Raw genomic sequence first — 17596 nt, 5'->3', positions numbered from 1 at the left:
CCCATCTTGCATCCACTGAATGTTTAATTACTGTCTGACAAGGTGCAGTGACAAAAGCAGCCAACTGCAAGGTCATTTTCCTGCTTTTTACTCTTAGGCCTTAAGGTTGCAATGAAAATTTAAAAGAACACCTCGTTTTTGCATCTCTGTGCCACAAAGGTTGGCCTCCAGCTGCAGCCTCGTTTATGGAGTGTAAATACCAATGTGGAAGGGTCTCAGCTGAAAAATTGTGCCTGTTCTTTAAAAGTAGCACCTCCACAGACATGGTTTCCACTGTCATGTGAGTCACAACACTTTGAAAGGTGCTAAAAATGAGTTGTGTAAGTATTTTACTGCAAAATGAATGGTTTCTATCTTGTCCTGTGACCCATGAGCATTCCCTCAGTGGTGTCAGAGGAGCGATGCCAGTTTACATTAGGTTGGAACTGCTCTAGTTTATATAAACGGGTTAATCTAACACTCTGAATTGTGTGCTTTGGATTTAAAGGACAACTTGGTCTTTGCTTACTGATCTGCTCTTCGAGGCAGGCCAAACCTCACAGGAATCAGACAGCACAGCCAAAACCTCCTTTACTAACTGAGTTTGTAAGTTATTTCGTCCTTCATAAAAGGAAGTATTTTCTAATGTGAAGTAATAGAAGTGATCGTATATTGCTAAATGCAGTATTTTGCTGATCCTAGTGCAGTTAAAATGTTGATTTTTGTTTTGCTTGGTTTGTTGAGGCTGGAGAACACTGAGGGGAGCCTTCATTGCATTCTGCAGTTTCCTCATGAGGGGCATTTTAGAGCCGGGGCTGTTTTCTCTCCTCTGGTGACCAGTGACAGGACCCGAGGGAGCAGCATGAAGCCATGTCAGGGGGTTTAGGCTGGATATTAGGAAAAGGTTCTTCATCCAGAGGGTGTTTGGGCACTACCACAGCTTCCCAGGGCAGTGGTGGAGTCCCCCTCCCTGCAGGGATCGTGCGGATGTGGCACTTGGGGACGTGGTTCAGCGGTGGCTTTGGCCGTGCTGGGCTAACGTTGGACTCGATGATCTCAGAGGGATTTTCTCACCTCAACAATCACACGATTCTATGCAACAGCACCCGCTGAGAGCTGCACCTTTAGCACCGCGCTCGCTGCAGCGCCAGCGCCGAGGGGTCTCGGGGACCCCCGCGGCTCCGCTCCGGGCACCGGGGGGAGCTGATCCGGGCGGAGCCGTGTCGGTTTCGATCCGGGCGGAGCCGTGTCGGTCCCGTCCCGGGCGGAGCCGTGTCGGTCCCGATCCGGGCGGAGCTGGGCCGGTCCCGTCCCGGGCGGAGCCGTATCGGTCCCGATCCGGGCGGAGCCGTGTCGGTTTCGATCCGGGCGGAGCCGTGTCGGTCCCGTCCCGGGCGGAGCCGTGTCGGTCCCGTTCCGGGCGGAGCCGTGTCGGTCCCGATCCGGGCGGAGCCGGGCCGGTCCCGTTCTGGGCGGAGCCGTGTCGGTCCCGATCCGGGCGGAGCCGTGTCGGTTTCGATCCGGGCGGAGCCGTGTCGGTCCCGTCCCGGGCGGAGCCGTATCGGTCCCGATCCGGGCGGAGCCGTGTCGGTCCCGATCCGGGCGGAGCCGTGTTAGTCCCGTTCCGGGCGGAGCCGTGCCGGTCCCGTTCTGGGCGGAGCCGTGTTAGTCCCGTTCCGGGCGGAGCCTCCGCCCCTCCATGGCTGCCATGGCCGCCCCGCCGCCCGCCGAGCCCCCGGTGCCCCCCGGCCGGTGCCGCCCGTCGCTGCTCGCCGTAGAGCCGCTGCTGTTCCTGGCCACCGTGTCGCTGGGGCTGCAGGGCCCGCTGGCCACCCAGTACCTGTGGGACCGGCTGGGTGCCGAGCACGGCTACAGCGACTTCAACAACACCGACTCCGCCGGCTGCGGGAACGGCAACGCTACCGCCGACCCCCTGCGGCAGGTGCGGACACCGGGGTGCGGGGGGCCCGGGGGGACGGGAGAGAGCGGGGAGAGGGGAGCTCTGAGTGTAGATGAAGAACTCAGGGGGAGAGGAGCGTCCGGGGGAGAGGCACGGGGATAGATGGGGACGTCCTGGGGAGAGGGGAGTCTGTGGGAGTGGGGAGCCCCAGAAGGAGTGGGAAGCTCACGGCGAACAGGAGGTCCCAGGGGAGAGGGAAGCTCTCTGGGAGCAGGGGAAGAGAGGTGTCCCGGAGGAGGCCCAAGGGGAACAGGGAGCTCGGCAGGAGCAGGGAGCCCCTGGGAGCGGAGAGTCCGGAGAGGAATGAGAGCTTGGGAGGACCAGGGAGCCCCAGGAGGAGTGGGGAGCTCAGGATGGCACTGGCTGCTGTTGGAGCTCCTCAGCTGCCTGTTTCTCCTGCAGGAGGTGGAAGCCCTGGTGTCCCACTGGAACCTCTACATCAACCTGGGAGGTTTCTTCGTCAGCCTCTTCTCCGTGACTCTCTTCGGCCCATGGAGCGACAGCGTGGGCCGGCGCCCGGCGCTGATCCTGCCGGCCGCGGGCATGGCCCTGCAGACGGCCATCTACCTGCTGGTCATGTACCTGGAGCTGCACGTTGCCTTCTTCCTCCTGGGACGCATTTTGAGCGGCCTCACAGGTGACTACAACCTGATCCTGGCCAGCTGCTTCTCCTACGTGGCCGACACCAGCGAGCGGCGTGCGCGGACCTTCCGGGTGGCCATCCTCGAGGCGTGCTTGGGCACTGCAGGCATGGTGGCCAGCATTGGCGGTGGCCAGTGGCGCAAGACCCAGGGCTACATCAACCCCTTCTGGCTGGCCTTTGCTGCCAGCCTTGCTGCCACTCTCTATGCCGCTTTCTTCCTCCAGGAGTCGGTGAAGCAGAAGAGAGCGGCCAAGCTGTTCACGCTCAGCCACTACAAGGCTGTGTACAGGCTGTACACGGCGCCCGAACACCCGAGCTCCAGGTGGAAGCTGGCTCTGTACTCCCTGGCTTTCTTTCTGATTGTCACGGTGCATTTTGGAGCCAAGGACCTCTATGTTTTGTATGAGCTCGGCTTCCCTCTCTGCTGGGCTTCCGACCTCATCGGGTACGGCTCCGCCGCCAGCTACCTGGCTTACCTGAGCAGCCTGGTGGGGCTGAGGCTGCTGCAGCTCTGCCTTGAGGACACCTGGGTGGCAGAGATAGGATTGCTCTCCAACATTGCTGGGCTGGTGGTGATTTCCCTTGCTACCACAACACCACTGATGTTTACAGGTGATGCCGAAGTCTTAAATCCCTGTTTCTCAGGCTTTTAGCATATTGATGCTGATGATGCGCTTCTGGAAGTTCAGGCACGTGAGGAAGTTCTGCCTTGTGCACCAAAAAAACTGTGGCAGTGTTGGCCAAACACTAAAGTTGTTAGTGCATCCATGTAGTTCCTAGAATGTTAGGTTTCCCAGAGCTGTATTACACTGCAGACACAGACTAAAGTGCTTTATGAGATCCAGGAGGGTGAATTGCGTCTAAATATAGCAGGGAGACACTGCCAGCAGCTGCAGATTTCTGGGACTGACTGTGGAGACCTTATTTTTCAGCTGAGCATTTCCCTAATGTGCCATGTCTTGCTCACAGGTTATGGGATTCTGTTCCTTTCCATGGCAGCCACTCCAGTCATCAGATCCAAGCTCTCCAAGCTGGTCAGTGAGACGGAACAGGGTAAGGAATTAGCCACTGTGCTTAAGCCAGGTCCTGAAATGCTGTCTTCTTGGAACACTGAAATCAAACTCTGGGGAGGTTAGGAGTTCCCTGGCTGCTCTGGACTCCTGTGCCCCTGCATTCACCCTCAGGCCCAGGGTAATGTTTTATTTTTTTTCCCAAAAAATTGTCCTTCTTTAATTCAGACTTGCTGCGTTTTCAAGATGAGAGCAAGAGAAGAGAAGTGGGAATATTTCATTCATCCATCTGTTCATTTCCAAAACATTTACAAGGAGCAAGAGTTAAAATGGGTTATGTAACGAGGAAAAAAGGGTCATTCTGCTGTCCATAACTTTCCTCTGTAGATCAGTAACAGTGGGAAGAACCAGGTGTTGTTGGAGGGTTGTATCATTGACCATGGTGAAAGATCATGGGGAACCCTCAGGAGGAGCATAATTGCCTTTTGTCCAGTTCTGTGTTTGGAGGGCTTGCACTTGCTGTGAAACAGAGCATAGGAATATCTCCGAGGCAGACAGAGGGAGGAGGGAATCCAGGTGGCAGCGATCGAAAGGTGATTTTGCACAACTCATGTTTCTTATTTTAGAATGGCCACGGCGCGTACAGCGGATTTATGGCACTAAATCTTCTGCTGTACTTAATGTTTAACAAGTGATAAGAGGTGCTTGGCAATCTACAGAGCCCTGACCTGAAGCATTTACAGTCCAGCTGATAGATAATATCCCTGGTCAGCTCCTGATCCAAATCCTGCAGCTTGGTGAGGTGACCCTGGCCACAGGTTGGACCTGCTGGGCCAGCCCTGTGTCCCACCTTATCACACTTGATACACCTTTCTGATGGCAAGTTCAACCCCTTGGGAAGACTGGCAGAATCCACTGAGGGTGATGTGTTACAGCTGTTTACAGGCAATAACCACCTGCCTATCTCACCATTATCCTCTTATCTCTCTTTTCCAGGTGCTCTCTTTGCTTCTGTTGCCTGCGTGGAAGGGCTGTGTTCACTCGTGGCTACAGGAGTGTTCAACTCTCTCTACCCTGCCACCTTGCACTTCATGAGGGGATTCCCATTTCTTTTTGGGGCTATAATTCTTCTTATTCCAGCAGCTATCCTTGGGTAATTTACTTCAAATGCCTAAACTTTGCCATGCCATGTCATATGGACAATACTATTTACTTTTAGGATAGAAGCTGGCAGTTTTTAAGGCATATTTTCAGTTGTGGTTGTGAGAGGGTGTTTGGTGCCCTGGTAAACAGAGGTGCAGGTCATTTCTTTTGGAATCTGAATTGTAGGGATAAACCTGCAGCCTGAGTGATGTAGCTGCCGATATTCAAACTACTTCAAAGCCTCACTCCACCCTCAATGGAATCCAAAATCTGGAATTGAATTTGAAAGTTCTTCATGGAGGAGATGGAGCTCTCTCAGCAGTCTCTCTTCCTGTAATTTCTTTAGTAATTAAAGCAGAAGTTTTGTTGTGATAGAAAACAAATCCTCTGGGGGGGGGGGACGTGTTGGGATTTGTACAAGTGCAACAGCTCCTGGCAGGGTCATTTTGTTTTGTTCCTCTGAAACTTGTAAGACTCACTCAATTCAGCAACATCCCCATGTGCCTTTGAAAGCTGAAACTGTTCATTCTTTTCTAGGTGGATACAACTCTGGGATTCAAAACACGACTACAACCACTTCCAAGATGCTAGGAAAGACTGAATTTAACAACAAGGAATTCACCAGCACGGCAGCGTCCACCTGAAGATTGCACTTTGTTCTTCCCTCAAAGCACAGATCAGTGTGGGAGGGACACCCTGCTTGTCCTTACTAACTTCTGAATGCCAAATAGTTGGAAATCACAGGAGGAACTTGATTTGGAGCTGTGAATGCCTCCTCAAGATTGTGTTGGCTCATCTGTCAGAGAAAACCCAAGAGGTCCAAAAGCCAATCAAGCTGTTCTGAGGACCTTTTGCAAAGCTAGTTTGGGGTTTGGTGGGGCCAGAAGGCTCTGCCATGCTTTTAGTGGGGAGAGAGGACTGAGTCCTGGTTTGATTGCCAAGCATTTTCACCTCTGAGTACTACAGTGTGCAGCAGAGGAGCTGTTGGTGTGGTTGAGGCACAGACTGAAGCAGAGGCACCCAGCAATGTCCTGCTGGGGGTGGGGGAAGATCTGTGCTCCAGATCATCATGTTATCAGTAAAAACCCAACAAATGTGACATGCCAGACCACAAAAATCCTTATGGAGAGGGGCAATTTAGCACAGGAGTGCTATTGCTGTCCTTGCTGACTGAACCAGCTTTGGTTTTGCAAGTCAGAGGTGTCCTGAGGAGAGGATCTAATTGATGAAGTGTTGGAAGGAATGCCAGGGGCATGTCCTGCCCGTCTGCAGCTCAGCCCAGGATCTCAGAGGTGTTTTTGAGAAGTAACAGATCATCTGAGAATACTGGAGTGCCAGTAGAATAAATCCTAGGTTGGGAGGGACCCCCGAGGATCCTTGAAGCAACTCCTGCAGGTGCCTTAATCGACAGTTGCCAAACTTGGTGAACTTAAGGCTAAAATTGTTGGATTTTTTTCCCCTTACACTGCAAAACAGTTTGATGGGTGTGCCCCAGTCGTGTGCAATCGCTGCTGTGCTTATTCAGAGCCCTTCCTCAGCAAGCTGGTGTGGGGACAGGACTTGTGTCTTTAGGATTAGTTTCTTTTCATTATACGTAGCATAATTTTGTGTTAATGACCTTTGCTGCCTGGTTTGGGATCTGTTAATGCCAGCAAGCAAACCCCACGTCCATGGTGCTTATAATTGTTCTTTCTGAAGCGTTACCTGTGTTGCTGTAATCCCTTTTTTCTTCAACGTGCCATAAACCAGCAGTTCTGTGTGCACTGCACTGCACACGCTGTTCTGGTACATGCAGTAATGACTTTACTCTTATTTTCAGAATGAATAAAACCTTCATGCTCTTTTCTGGTTCATAAAACTCTGGGTATCTTGTACAGCTCTTGATTTCCTTCGTCCTTGACTTGTTCAGGGCTTCTCTCTGTTGTTTTCATTCTCAGCCCTGTATTGAAGACTTTAGTAAAGAAGGAGCAGCAGGGATTTATCTGTCTTGTGGAGAATGAGTGTGTGAGAGTGAAAAATCAGGAAAAATGCAGGTTTGGGTCTTGCAAGCAGCCCCAACTTGCTTTTCCTGACCACCAAGGTAAAGCTTGCAGGAGAGCTTCGTTTGAAACCCATCTTCAGTGTGCAGAAAACATGAAATGCTTGTAGCCAGCTTTGTCCCTGTCCATTGGGAGTTTGTGGTCAAAGCAGGAGAACTGGGGAGTAGAGAAGCAGGGAGGCTTTAAGAACTTGGTGTTCCTCCACTTGCTCCAAGCAGTCGTGCCAGGGAACACAGGAGTTACAGGTCTGATTGCTGGGCTAAGCCTGGAACTGGCCTCCCAGAGGAACAGGGCATGCTGTGAATGCTGCAGTAGATGTTTGTGGCTGAGCTGATTGTGAAGCAAAGTCGTCTCTGCTCCACGGAGGCCAATTCAAGCAGCTGCTCAGTGTTGTGCAGTGAGGTGAAACCTGGCTCTGCATGGGGAGAGGTTCAATGGCAGCTATTAGGCCTTATTAAAAAAATTAAACCAAAGTTTTTCTAGGCTGTCCTCCAAGAGTTGCAACAGTGGAGCCATGGCTGGTGGCAGCAGGCAGAGTCCCTGGGGATGCAGTGCATCAGCCCGTGAAAGGTGAGTGGGAAGTGAGGGGTTCCTGCAGGGAATGGTGCTTGGGAATGTCAGTCTGCTTCACAATGGCAAGGGAAAACAAGTGTGAAAAGCCTGCAGGGAGAGAAGCACGTGATACAGACAAAGGAGTGGGGATTTAGAGTAAAAACCAGATTTATTAATAACGCCTGATAGAATAACTCCAAACACTTTTTGACATGGCAGAGCAAAGGAATGAGGGAGGGTGAGGACAGAGGAATTCATTTCCTTGGGACTGCTCCAGCTGGAAGGGGCTGGGTCTGGGATGTCTTGCCAGAAGCAGGGCAAGTTCACTGAGGTGAAGATAATGATGGGGAAATAGGAGGAGTCACAGTCTGGGCAGCTGGAGCAGGAGATGGGGTCTGGTTTCAGGTGAGACACCTGAGCTGTGGAGAACAAGTAAATCTCCACATTGAATGCTGGGTGAGGAGGTTGATTGCTACAGAGCTCCTGAGAAACAAGACACAATCATCTTACCAGGTATTATTGCAGGGAGAAAAATCCTTAGGACTGTTTGTATGGGACTCCTTCAGTGGCCATGGAGGCCTTGACATTCAGTTACTGAAGGCTTTTCCCTGAAGCAGCTCACAAGAGGCTTTTATCCTTTGGCAGATTCACCTTTGGGCTCATCTGCTGGCTTCTGGTTGTTTAATCTGGAGATTAGATGGATTCTAATTCTGTTGAATGCTGGGCAGATAGGGCTATTAACCTTTCAGTAGAAAGCAAAGATGCCATTAACTGTGAGCTGATAAGAACTATCCATAAAGCACCAGAATTAACTTCTCTCTTTTTTCTTTTTTCCTGAAATGTTCATGGAACCAAGCCAAAAGAAAAAAGTGTTTGTGTTCCTGACAGTTAAAGCAGGGCTTCAGGGAGAGCCAGGAGGAGGACAAGGTGGCTGAGACTCTGTTACCTCCTGAAACAGTTGAGTTTTTTTCGAGCAGGGATAGGAAGAGGAGCCTGCTGCTTCTGCAAGGAGATTCAGCAGCCTGGAGTGTGGAATTCAGGGATTTGTGTCAGGATGCCCACAGTTCCTCACCAGCAGTGTTGGCAGCAGGCACTGATGGTCCTGCTCCCATCTGGAGCATCCTTTGCCAGCCCTTTGCATCAGCTTCACTTTTTCTTGATATTTTAAGCTGAGGAGATGCAAACAGCCCCAGTGGGTGTTGAGAAGAGGTCGGTAGGAACAAACAGTTGGAATTGCATCCAGCAATGAGTAGGGATGACCCCAAGGAGCTCAGCCAGGGTTGTGGGGGTGTGTGGTGGTCAGCAGAGAGATTCGCCAGCTCCTGCTGAAGGCACAGAGCATGGGAGATCGGCTGTGGAGCAGTGACAGGATAAAATACAGCCACAGTGAAGAATAACTCCACAAACACAGCAATTAGCATCTTCCCTGCATGGATAGAACTTTTCCAGGGTCACAGTCCAACCTCCAGTGCCCTGAAATCAGAGACCTGATAAAGTGGTGAAGCTGAGACCTCAGAAGGAGGGAAGGAGGGTATTTTAAAAGCACTTTTTGCAGAGATCCTGCAGAAACTTCACGTGGTCTAACCCCAAACTTCCACTGCCAGAGTTAAGAGCACACAGCGGTGTTGCAGCACTGGGAGGTGGAAGTCCCACGAGGAGGGAAGGAGCTCTTGTGATAAAGGGACATTGCTGGGAAAGATAAAGCAGTTCAGAAGGCCCCTTTGGGTTATCTTTTCCAAACACAAAGATTTTGTTAGGGCTTAGTTTTTATTTGCCCTTTCCTGCTCTCAGTTTCTGACCACAAGGATATTCCTGGGACACGCAGCAGAGCCACACATTCCTCTCAATTGCTCTTCTCTCCCGTGTGTCCTCTTGTGATGGATTCTCAACACTTCTCCAATTTTCAGTCCTTGGAAGATCCTTCCTCTTTGGATGTGTTTCTGAGGGAAGCTGCAGCTGCTTGTGGGGTCTGGATGGTGCCAGTTTCCCTCACACCCCGTGCATGTCCTGCCACCCCACATGGAAGACACATAATCCATCCCAGAGTCCACCCTGGCTTGGCTCCCCAGGTGCCATGGGGAGAGGGGCCAAGGGGCTTGTACTTGGAGGGTGAGGAGGGAGTAAAGAGCCACAGGTTTTCTCTCAAAGATGGGAAAAAGTCAGGAGGGATAAATTTGGACCCACACAAAAAGGGGTCAGCTGGGAGTCTCTGAGGCTGCTGTGCTGCTGGTTCTAGCTCTGCCCCAGGGAGTGCAAACAGTCCAGCCCATTCTCTGACCCAGCCGAGGAGTCCCGGGAGGAGCGGCCCTGGAGAAAGCGGATGATTTTGTCAATCGTCGCCTCCTGGTACTCGTGGGACCACCTGTATTCGAGGGGAAAATGTGATACTTCCTCTGTTGTGTGTAGGGTGCCACAAGATAGCTGCATTCATTTGGGCTAGAAGCCAGAGACCCCTTTCCTCCACCCCAGCTCTCCAGGAGCTCCTTGGATGCCCTGCCAGGCTGGGATGCACAAAGGGAAGGCAGGAGGGGAAAGAAACCCAGGTGAGCTGTGAAACCTGCCAGCATCACTCCTGCCTGGGGCTGGGTGTCCTCCTGGCAGTGACTCCTCTGTCACCCAGAGGAGCCCCAGCACAACACCAGCAGCAGGGATTTGGTGGAAACCTTTGCTCCCTTCATGCTTTGGAGCACCTGGAGTGACTGTCCTTCAACCTGTTCTGCCTCCCTCATCTGTTTGTCCCAATGTCCTTGGGCACTTTGCTACTCCTTATGCAAGTTGTTCTCTCCAGGTGTCAAGGAACCCCATGGCACAGCTGGCTTTTACTTACATGATACCATTGAATTTCAGGACAGCCCTCATGTCCTTGGGAAGGGTTTCTGGGTCCGGCCACTCAAAATGGTCTGTGACAGGTACAATGTTCTTTCCAGAGTTCAGGGCTGTCACAATCTCCTGCAGTAACAGAACATGCAGGTTTTCATGGCCTCTATCAGCCCATCACCAACTCCCTCCCACTACCAGTGTTCACACAGCTCCCACCTGGTGGCATCTCTTACCTTGTGTACCCAGTCCTTGCACTCAGGGTCCTCCATGCATTTGTCCAGTGCGTTTGGCGAGAGGACCAGCACAAAATTCCGGGCACTCAGGACGCTCTGGAGCAGTTTATCTTCAAACTTCCCTGCCTCCAGCTTCTCCACGTCAATGAACACGCTGAAGCCGTGGAGCTGCAGGTGGACCTTCAGCAGGCTGGTGGCAAGAGGGGACAGCACCGTGAGGAGATGTTTCATGTGCTGTCCCACCACGTTGGCTGAGACACGGTGAGACAGGAGCAGGGAATGAGATGCCAGCTCCAGCCCAGCTGTCTGGGCACGTGCAGAGAACTCGAGGAGCTGACACTGACTCCCTGCTGTGATCCTCTACAGCCCTACAAGTGTGAGGAAAGGGTCAGTCAGTGCCAAAGCAGCCGTGACAGGGCTGGGAACTGACCTCTCCACTGTGCAGGCTATCGTGTGTGCTGTCCCCATCTTTTCTGCAGCTTTTGGCAGCCTCCCTTCCTCCCCATTTCACACTTTTCCCACCCACCTTCCCTCTGGGCTTCACCGTTCCCTGCAGGACTCACCTGGCCAGCTGCGAGCCGGTGCTCCTCCGGTAGCTGATGAACACATCGGTCCCGTTGGACGTGGTTTGCAGCGTGATGGGGGAGTGAAGCGTTTCTAGGCAGCGCAAAACAACCACCAGAAGTTAACAACCACCCGGCAGCTCATCCCAAACACCCCTCAACACCCTTCCCTCCCGCTGGGAGCCGCACCCCTGGCCGCGGTGAGGATGCGGACGCGGTGGAAGCCGGTGTGGATGTGACAGTCCTCCTGCAGCTGCTGCTCCGTCACGCGGTGCAGGAAGTTGCGGTCGATGCCGCAGGTGAGCAGGTTGTAGGTGTACTGCCGGAATTTGGGGTCGATGCCCCCCAGCCAGTCGGCCAAGTTGCTGCGGTCGCAGGTGGAGTAATTGGCGAAGGTCTTGAGCTCCGTCAGCTCCCGGAAAAACCTGGTGGAGAAATAAATGGGGCACTCAGAGACACGTGGGACCACAGCTTTTACCTGCTCAGGAGGGAGTGTAGCTCCGTGCTGGGGTGAAGGATGAGCTACAGGAAGAGGAAAGAGAAGAACAGCAGCATGGGAGTGCTGGTCCTCGGGACACCGAGGTGTGAGGAGCTCAGCTAAGGGTAAGTTCCCATCTTTCTGGGTAACTTGCAGGATCCCACCTGCCCTGTGCCACCGGTGCTCTTTCCCCCACCCACACTTGTACAGTGGTCCCATTACAGAAATCCCTCTGGGACTGCAAAGTGCAGTGGAAAAGCCCTGGCAGTCCAGGTTTTGCATTTGGAGGATCTCCATTCTTGTTTTTGCAGAGGCCTTGTCCCTGGCTCTGCCACTGTGGTGATGGCCATGAGGGAGTCCAGTGTGCCCTGGTGGTGGTCCTACCTTTTCCGAGTGATGCTGGAGTCCATTCCCAAATCCTTCTGCAGCTCCTGCTCTGTCAGCCTCAGGAGAATGTCCCCATCCACCTGGTGATCCTGCCAAGAGAAATCCAGGCTGGAAAGGTCCTGGGAAAAGCTGCCGGGTGAGATGCTTACACCTGTGCTGCAAGATGGAGCAGAAGAGTCCATCCAGGTGTCCCTCCCCCAGCACAAAGCCCTACCAGGAATCTCTGGCAGTATTTATTGAATCCAATCTGCTGCAGCCATGTCTGCACCTCGCAGGACTTCCAGTTGGGAACTGTGGGCAGGATGCGCCGAGGAACCTCCTCCCCTATCATGCGCAGCACCTTTTTGGCCAGGGAGGAGGTGGTGCTGCTGGTGGAGTAGCATACAATCCTCTTCAGGCTCTGCGTGGCCCCGATCTCGCTGAAAATCTGGGGGCACAAAGGGAGGAGATGTCACTTTGCTTCCCCTCATCCTCTTCCCAACAACCTGTGCCAGGCCAGGGGAGGACCAAGGTGTTTGGTGAGCAAAAGACACCAAGATGCAGCTGTGGCACTCCTTCCCTTTGTCACCACCTTCCTCCAGGCCAACCTACCCTTTACCTGTGTTTTCTTCTGCCTGGCTTTGATGGCAGCCTCGGTGCAGAGGTAGAAGGCAGCGATGCACTGGGCTTCCAGCCGGGAGCTGTCCAGCAGGGGCACGAGGCGCTGCAGGTCCTGCGCCGTCCGCCCCTGGATGTTGTCACTGCTGCCCAGCATCTCGCGGGCGAAGTGCTCCGGATCCAGCGAGGCGATGAAGGGCTCCACCAGAGCCAGCGTCCCCGAGCGCTCCACCTCCTTCTCGATCTCCTTGTTGGTGGCCAGCACCGTGATGGCCAGGCAGGCGTGCAGCCGGATCAGCTCGTCGTCTTTGGAGAAGGCCAGCGGGAAAAGCCACTCTGCCGCCTTCTTCTCGATCATGAGGCGCTGGTTGGCCTGGCCCCCATACATGGCACAGTTGGCCAAGGCCATGGCGCAGTGGCGCAGCACGGCGGGGTCCGTCCAGCGGCACCAGTAGAGGATGGCATCCAGGCCCCCGTCGGAGATGAGCTGGAAGCAGGTCTCCTCCGTGTGCTTGAACATGTGCTCCAGGATCCCAGAGACACTCTGAGCCAGCTGAGGGACATCCCGCTCCTTGGCTAAGTTCAGGATCACGCCCAGACCGATCCGAGCGATCCGGTCCCTGCGGGAAGGAGAGGCAGGTGAGGGGCGGATGGGTGTGCAAGGAGTGAGAAGAGTGACTGGTGTGCCCCATGCCTTGGTGACATTTATCCCAGGACAGACAGACAGCTCCTTGTGGGACACAGCTGCCAGATGTGCAATGCAGCAGGATGCAACAGGCTGGTGCTGGAAAAGCCTGTCTGGGTCTGATGGAAAAACTTGTGATGGGGTGCACGGTCCAGGACCCCCTTGCTGGATGCTCTCATGCTCGAGGTAGGATATTCATAGCAATTAACAGGCAGGGTAGGTTAATGCCAGGCTGGAAATGGATCTGCTGGGCCAGCCATTGCTGTGGTGTGGAGATGTTTTGGGGTGAAACTTGTTTGTCCCCTAAGCACTGCTGCCAGTGCTGTCAGGGCAGGGCTGTCACATCTGGATGAGCAGCCAAGCAGCCCTGTCCACAAGTGGGACACAGAGGGGAGGTCTGTCTGTCCTGGGATGGCAGCTGGAGGGAAGCTCTTTATTTCCTCAGTCCTGCACTCTTCTGGAAGAGGACAGCAAGAGCCTGGGGTAGGTGGCCAAGGGCCACCAGCTGCTGCTTGGCCATGGCTGACCTTGGGAGTCCTGTGCTTAAAATGACACCTGAATGGGGCTGTGCCTTGAAAATGAGGTGAGGAAGGGGAAAATCAGGATCACAGAATGATGTGGGTTGGAAGCGACATAAAAATTCCTCCAGTTCCAACCCCCTGCCACAGGCAGGGACACCTTCCACTATCCCAGGTTGCTCCAAGCCCTGTCCAACCTGGCCTCGGACACTCCCAGGGGTGTGTGCACAGCTTCTCTGGGCAACCTGTGCCAGGGCCTCGCCACCCTCTGAGATGAGCTCTTGGCTGTGCTCCCATGAGCTTTCCTGGGGTGAGTGGCAGTTCCATTCCTCCCCTCAGCAGTGGCCATTTGGTGCCGTGACAGAGCTGCTCCGTTAGTGAGGCAGCACTGGCAGAGGTGCCCCATGCCCTGCTGCTCACGAGGGCAGTGGCGCTCGGTCCCCAGCGATGGTGGGGTGATGGCACACCAGCCTCTGTGCTGGCAGGCAGGAAGAGCGTTTCTGGGAAGCCTGTGACCCACAGGGCTCTCAGTGACCTTGGGGTGGGTTTGACAGGAAATGTTGTGGAGAGCCCTGGGGGAAAAAAAAAAGCCTTCAGCCTGGGTCTGGCTCCGAGCCCGGACTCAGCCATGGAGCTGGATGACAAACATGGCCCCAACAGATCCCCCACTCCCTGCAGCCACAGATGGAGCCAGGACCTGTCCACCTCCCAGCTAAACACCTCTGCTGCTGTGCACAGACTGGCAGAGCTCTGTCAGTGAGAGCCTTGGACCCAAGGGGGAACCCCACACTTCCCTGCCATCACTCAGAAGTTGTGGGAGGTGAGGGCCTGGAAGCCCATGGCCCAGGAACTGCTCCTGGAGCAGAGACAACAACTCCAGCAAATGCTTTCTCTTGCTAAGGAGCCGAGTGCTGAATGCAGCCCGTGCCAGTGATGCTTCCTGGGATTAAATTCCACCCTAATGGGCTTTCCTGATTTAGCTGCCGCTTATTTTTGCCTGACAATGCATGCAGTGAGGCCCAGGCTGTGAGTCCACAACCTTCCAGCAGGAGATACCCCCCCAGGAAGCCAGAGCAACTTTGGCCAGGCTCCCTTCACATACTTTCCAGAGCCCTGCCTGGCTGGGTTAAAGTGCTCCAAGGGAGAGCAGAGCTGGCAGAGTGCACTTGGGGTGTTGGAAGGGTAAGCTGTGTGTGGGTGTTGCATCAGCAGCGCTGTGATTTCGATGTGTCAGGTGCCACGGGTGCACATGCACCTGTGTACACACACACACACTCAGGCCCACGCTCCCACCCCACAGTGCCCATGCTCTGACAAAAACATCCCAGCATCTCTCACCTGTCCTGGGCAGCATCTGAACTAGGGGTCAAGGGCTGCTGACCCCTGCTTATGGCTTCATTCCAGCCCTGGTCAGCAGCAGGAAGGCTCTGGGAAATGGCTTTGTCCTCCTCCTCCTCCTTCTCCTCCTGCTGCTGCAGTTATGGCTAAAGAGGAGTCACGTCTTGTCCTTCGGGTCAGATGCTCTGAGCCAGCCAAACTGACTCAGCTCAACCAGGCTGAGGGGGGCTCAGGAGGACAGCCGAGCCCTCACCAGCATCCCTGAGAGGGGGCTGGTCCTCCTCCCTCCAGCTGTGGGGGAAGGGAGCAGCTCATGGTCATTGCCTGGACATGAATTTGCATAAGTGCTGGGTGTGGGGGGATGTGGTGGGGATCCGGGGGGGGTTGTGCGACTGGGAGCACCCAGAGCAGGGAAATTTGAGGGGTGTGGGTGGGATGGGTGAAGGTAGGTCCAAGGCCAGGTTGGATGGACTTGAAGCAACCTGGTCTATGGGAAGGTGCCCCTGCCCATGGCAGAGGGTTGAGATGAGGTCTTTAAGGTCCCTTCGAACCCAAACCATTCTGGGGTGGCCGGGGCAGTGGGGAGGGCTGTGCCTGGCAGGGTCAGGGGCTCTGTGCAGACTCACCTGTTTTCCGCCACCAGGATCTGCTCCAGGAGTTTTCCTGCCTGGCACTTGGTCTCCAGCTCGGCGGTGTAGAGCAGGTTGAGCAGCAGGTCCAGGCCTCCCTCGAGGCGAATCACATCGCACAGCACCTTGGCCACGTCCCTCCCCACGGCGGGCATCCCCCAGGCCTCCTCCACCAGCCGGAACACCTCGGACAGGGCCGCCCGCAGCCCCTCGGGGGTGGCCGCCTGCGTGGCGTGGGCGATGGCCCGGCGGAGGACGGGCAGGACCCGCTCCAGCGCCTCCCGCACCTCGGTGCCCACCCCGGGGGAGACCCCGCCGTGCTCCCGGGCGCTGCCCCCGCCCGCCCAGCCGCCCGCCCGGCTCACACACTCGGGCACCGCCAGCCTCTCCGCGCTCGCCATGGCCAGGGACCGGCCCAGGGTGTGCAGCGACAGGAGCAGGGCGAGCATCGGCGGCTGCTACCGCAGCATCCCCCGCCACCGCCCCCGCGGGGACCCTCCGCTCCTGCGGGAACGCGGGTGGCCGGCTGGGGGGGGACAGGAGGGAGGATGCGTCCCGCTGCCCCCTCTGCCCTGCTGGGATGCGGAGCTGGAAGAGGAGCGGGATCCGCCTTCCCCGAGCCGGGCTCAGCTTCCCGGTCCCCGGGGCTGATGTCACCGGGCGCAGGCACCGCCTCTCCAAGGAGGGGCTCGGTCCCGGCAGCTGCAGCCCCCTCCCGCTGCAGATCCCCCCAGACCCCTCCTGCCACCAGCCCCGGAAGGATCTAACAGAAGCGTGGATGTGGCTCCTGGGGACATGGTTCGGTGGTGGGCTTGGCAGTGCCGGGATGACGGCTGGAGTCGGTCTTGGAGGGGTTTTCCAACCTAAATTCTGTGATTCTGTGGTTGTGGCCTTTCAGTGCTTAAATAGGGCTCTTAAAAAAAAAAAAAAAAGGGAAAGTGGCTTTTTACGTGAATAGATAGCGATAAGACAAAGGGGAACGGTTATAAAATAAAAGATGAGGGATTTCGATTAGATATTAGGAGAGCATTTTTACTTGCGAGGTACTTGTTCAGGGAAGCTGTGGATGTCCCAACCCTGAAAGTGTCCAAGGCCAGGTTGGACGGGGCTTGGAGCAACCTGGTCTAGTGGAAGGTGTCCCTGCCCATGGCAGGAACTGGAACTAGACAGTCCTTCCTTTTCAACTCAAACCATTCTGTTCCACAGCCCTCCCTTGTCCCTCCTGAGCTGGGGCTTGTCCAGCTGTCCCCAGGGCCAAAATCCCCCCATTGTGCCCGAGCTGCTGCTGCGATGTCGCTTCCATGGCAGGCAGGGACCCCCACGCTGATTTTGCAACACATCTCTTCAGGACCCTCTGTGACCAGCGAGGGGGCACAGGGTGGAGGCAAAGGGGACCGGGCACCGTGGTGGTCACGGTGAGGTTGTGGCCACCCTGGCACACGGTTTTGAACCCGTTTGGTATCAGCAGGGGGAAAATACCCACTGCTTGGTGGAAATTCAGAGCAGCTCTTCTGGGTGGGCTCGGGATTTGCATGATAAAAGAAAGAGCAGAGGCAGCCTGGGTCTCTTTTGTTTTCTTTTTTCCAGGCCAGACGTGCTCAGGGCAGAAATGCTTAAATGCTTTGGGCATTTCTCGGATGTGCTGGGAGGAGCAGCTTAAATCCTTGGCTCCAAAACCAGGTTGTTGCCAGGTCAGCCTGAGCCTTAAATTCAGGTTGATGTTTGGATGTGACAGAGTCGCTCTTAATCCTCTCTGAATCCGCTACGAAGGGACAGACAGAGGAAAGAGACATCATCCCACAGGGAAGCTCGGCAAACAAGGCATCCCGAGCAGCACAAAACTGCGGGAGAAGCTCGGCACAGAACCAGTAAGGATTTTCCTGATAAATGATTGTTAATCAGGGGTAACCATACGGGCCGTCGCAGTGCAAAGCAGCAGAGGGGTTCGCTGCCCGGGGGCAGCAGAATTCAAACCATTCCCTTGGGCTTGTCCTGACTGGCCCAGAGAGCTTTGCTTTACTT

General features: G+C 55.0%; 2 protein-coding genes across 2 annotated transcripts; one reads left to right on the top strand and one right to left on the bottom strand.

Moving 5' to 3' along the window:
* The first annotated feature begins 1480 nt into the window (after positions 1-1480).
* Positions 1481-6609, top strand: SLC46A1 (solute carrier family 46 member 1). The gene is made up of 5 exons (XM_069033362.1): positions 1481-1921; positions 2342-3194; positions 3552-3635; positions 4589-4745; positions 5273-6609. The coding sequence occupies exons 1-5, from the start codon at positions 1679-1681 to the stop codon at positions 5334-5336; spliced, it is 1401 nt and encodes a 466-aa protein (XP_068889463.1). The 5' UTR covers positions 1481-1678; the 3' UTR covers positions 5337-6609.
* A 2753-nt stretch (positions 6610-9362) lies between these two features.
* Positions 9363-16194, bottom strand: SARM1 (sterile alpha and TIR motif containing 1). Its single transcript, XM_069033597.1, has 9 exons — positions 15572-16194; positions 12406-13024; positions 12022-12234; positions 11805-11896; positions 11132-11367; positions 10943-11036; positions 10380-10569; positions 10154-10275; positions 9363-9688 (listed from the first exon to the last, which is right to left on the bottom strand). Exons 1-9 carry the CDS (start codon positions 16021-16023, stop codon positions 9559-9561), a joined length of 2148 nt encoding a protein of 715 aa, XP_068889698.1. The 5' UTR covers positions 16024-16194; the 3' UTR covers positions 9363-9558.
* Positions 16195-17596: the final 1402 nt, after the last annotated feature.

The sequence above is a fragment of the Aphelocoma coerulescens genome, chromosome 19 (assembly GCF_041296385.1).
Source record: "Aphelocoma coerulescens isolate FSJ_1873_10779 chromosome 19, UR_Acoe_1.0, whole genome shotgun sequence".
Classification (NCBI taxonomy): Eukaryota; Metazoa; Chordata; class Aves; order Passeriformes; family Corvidae; genus Aphelocoma; species Aphelocoma coerulescens.
The sequence above is the reverse complement of the archived record's forward strand: the minus strand, read 5'-3'. Positions and strand labels throughout refer to the sequence as shown.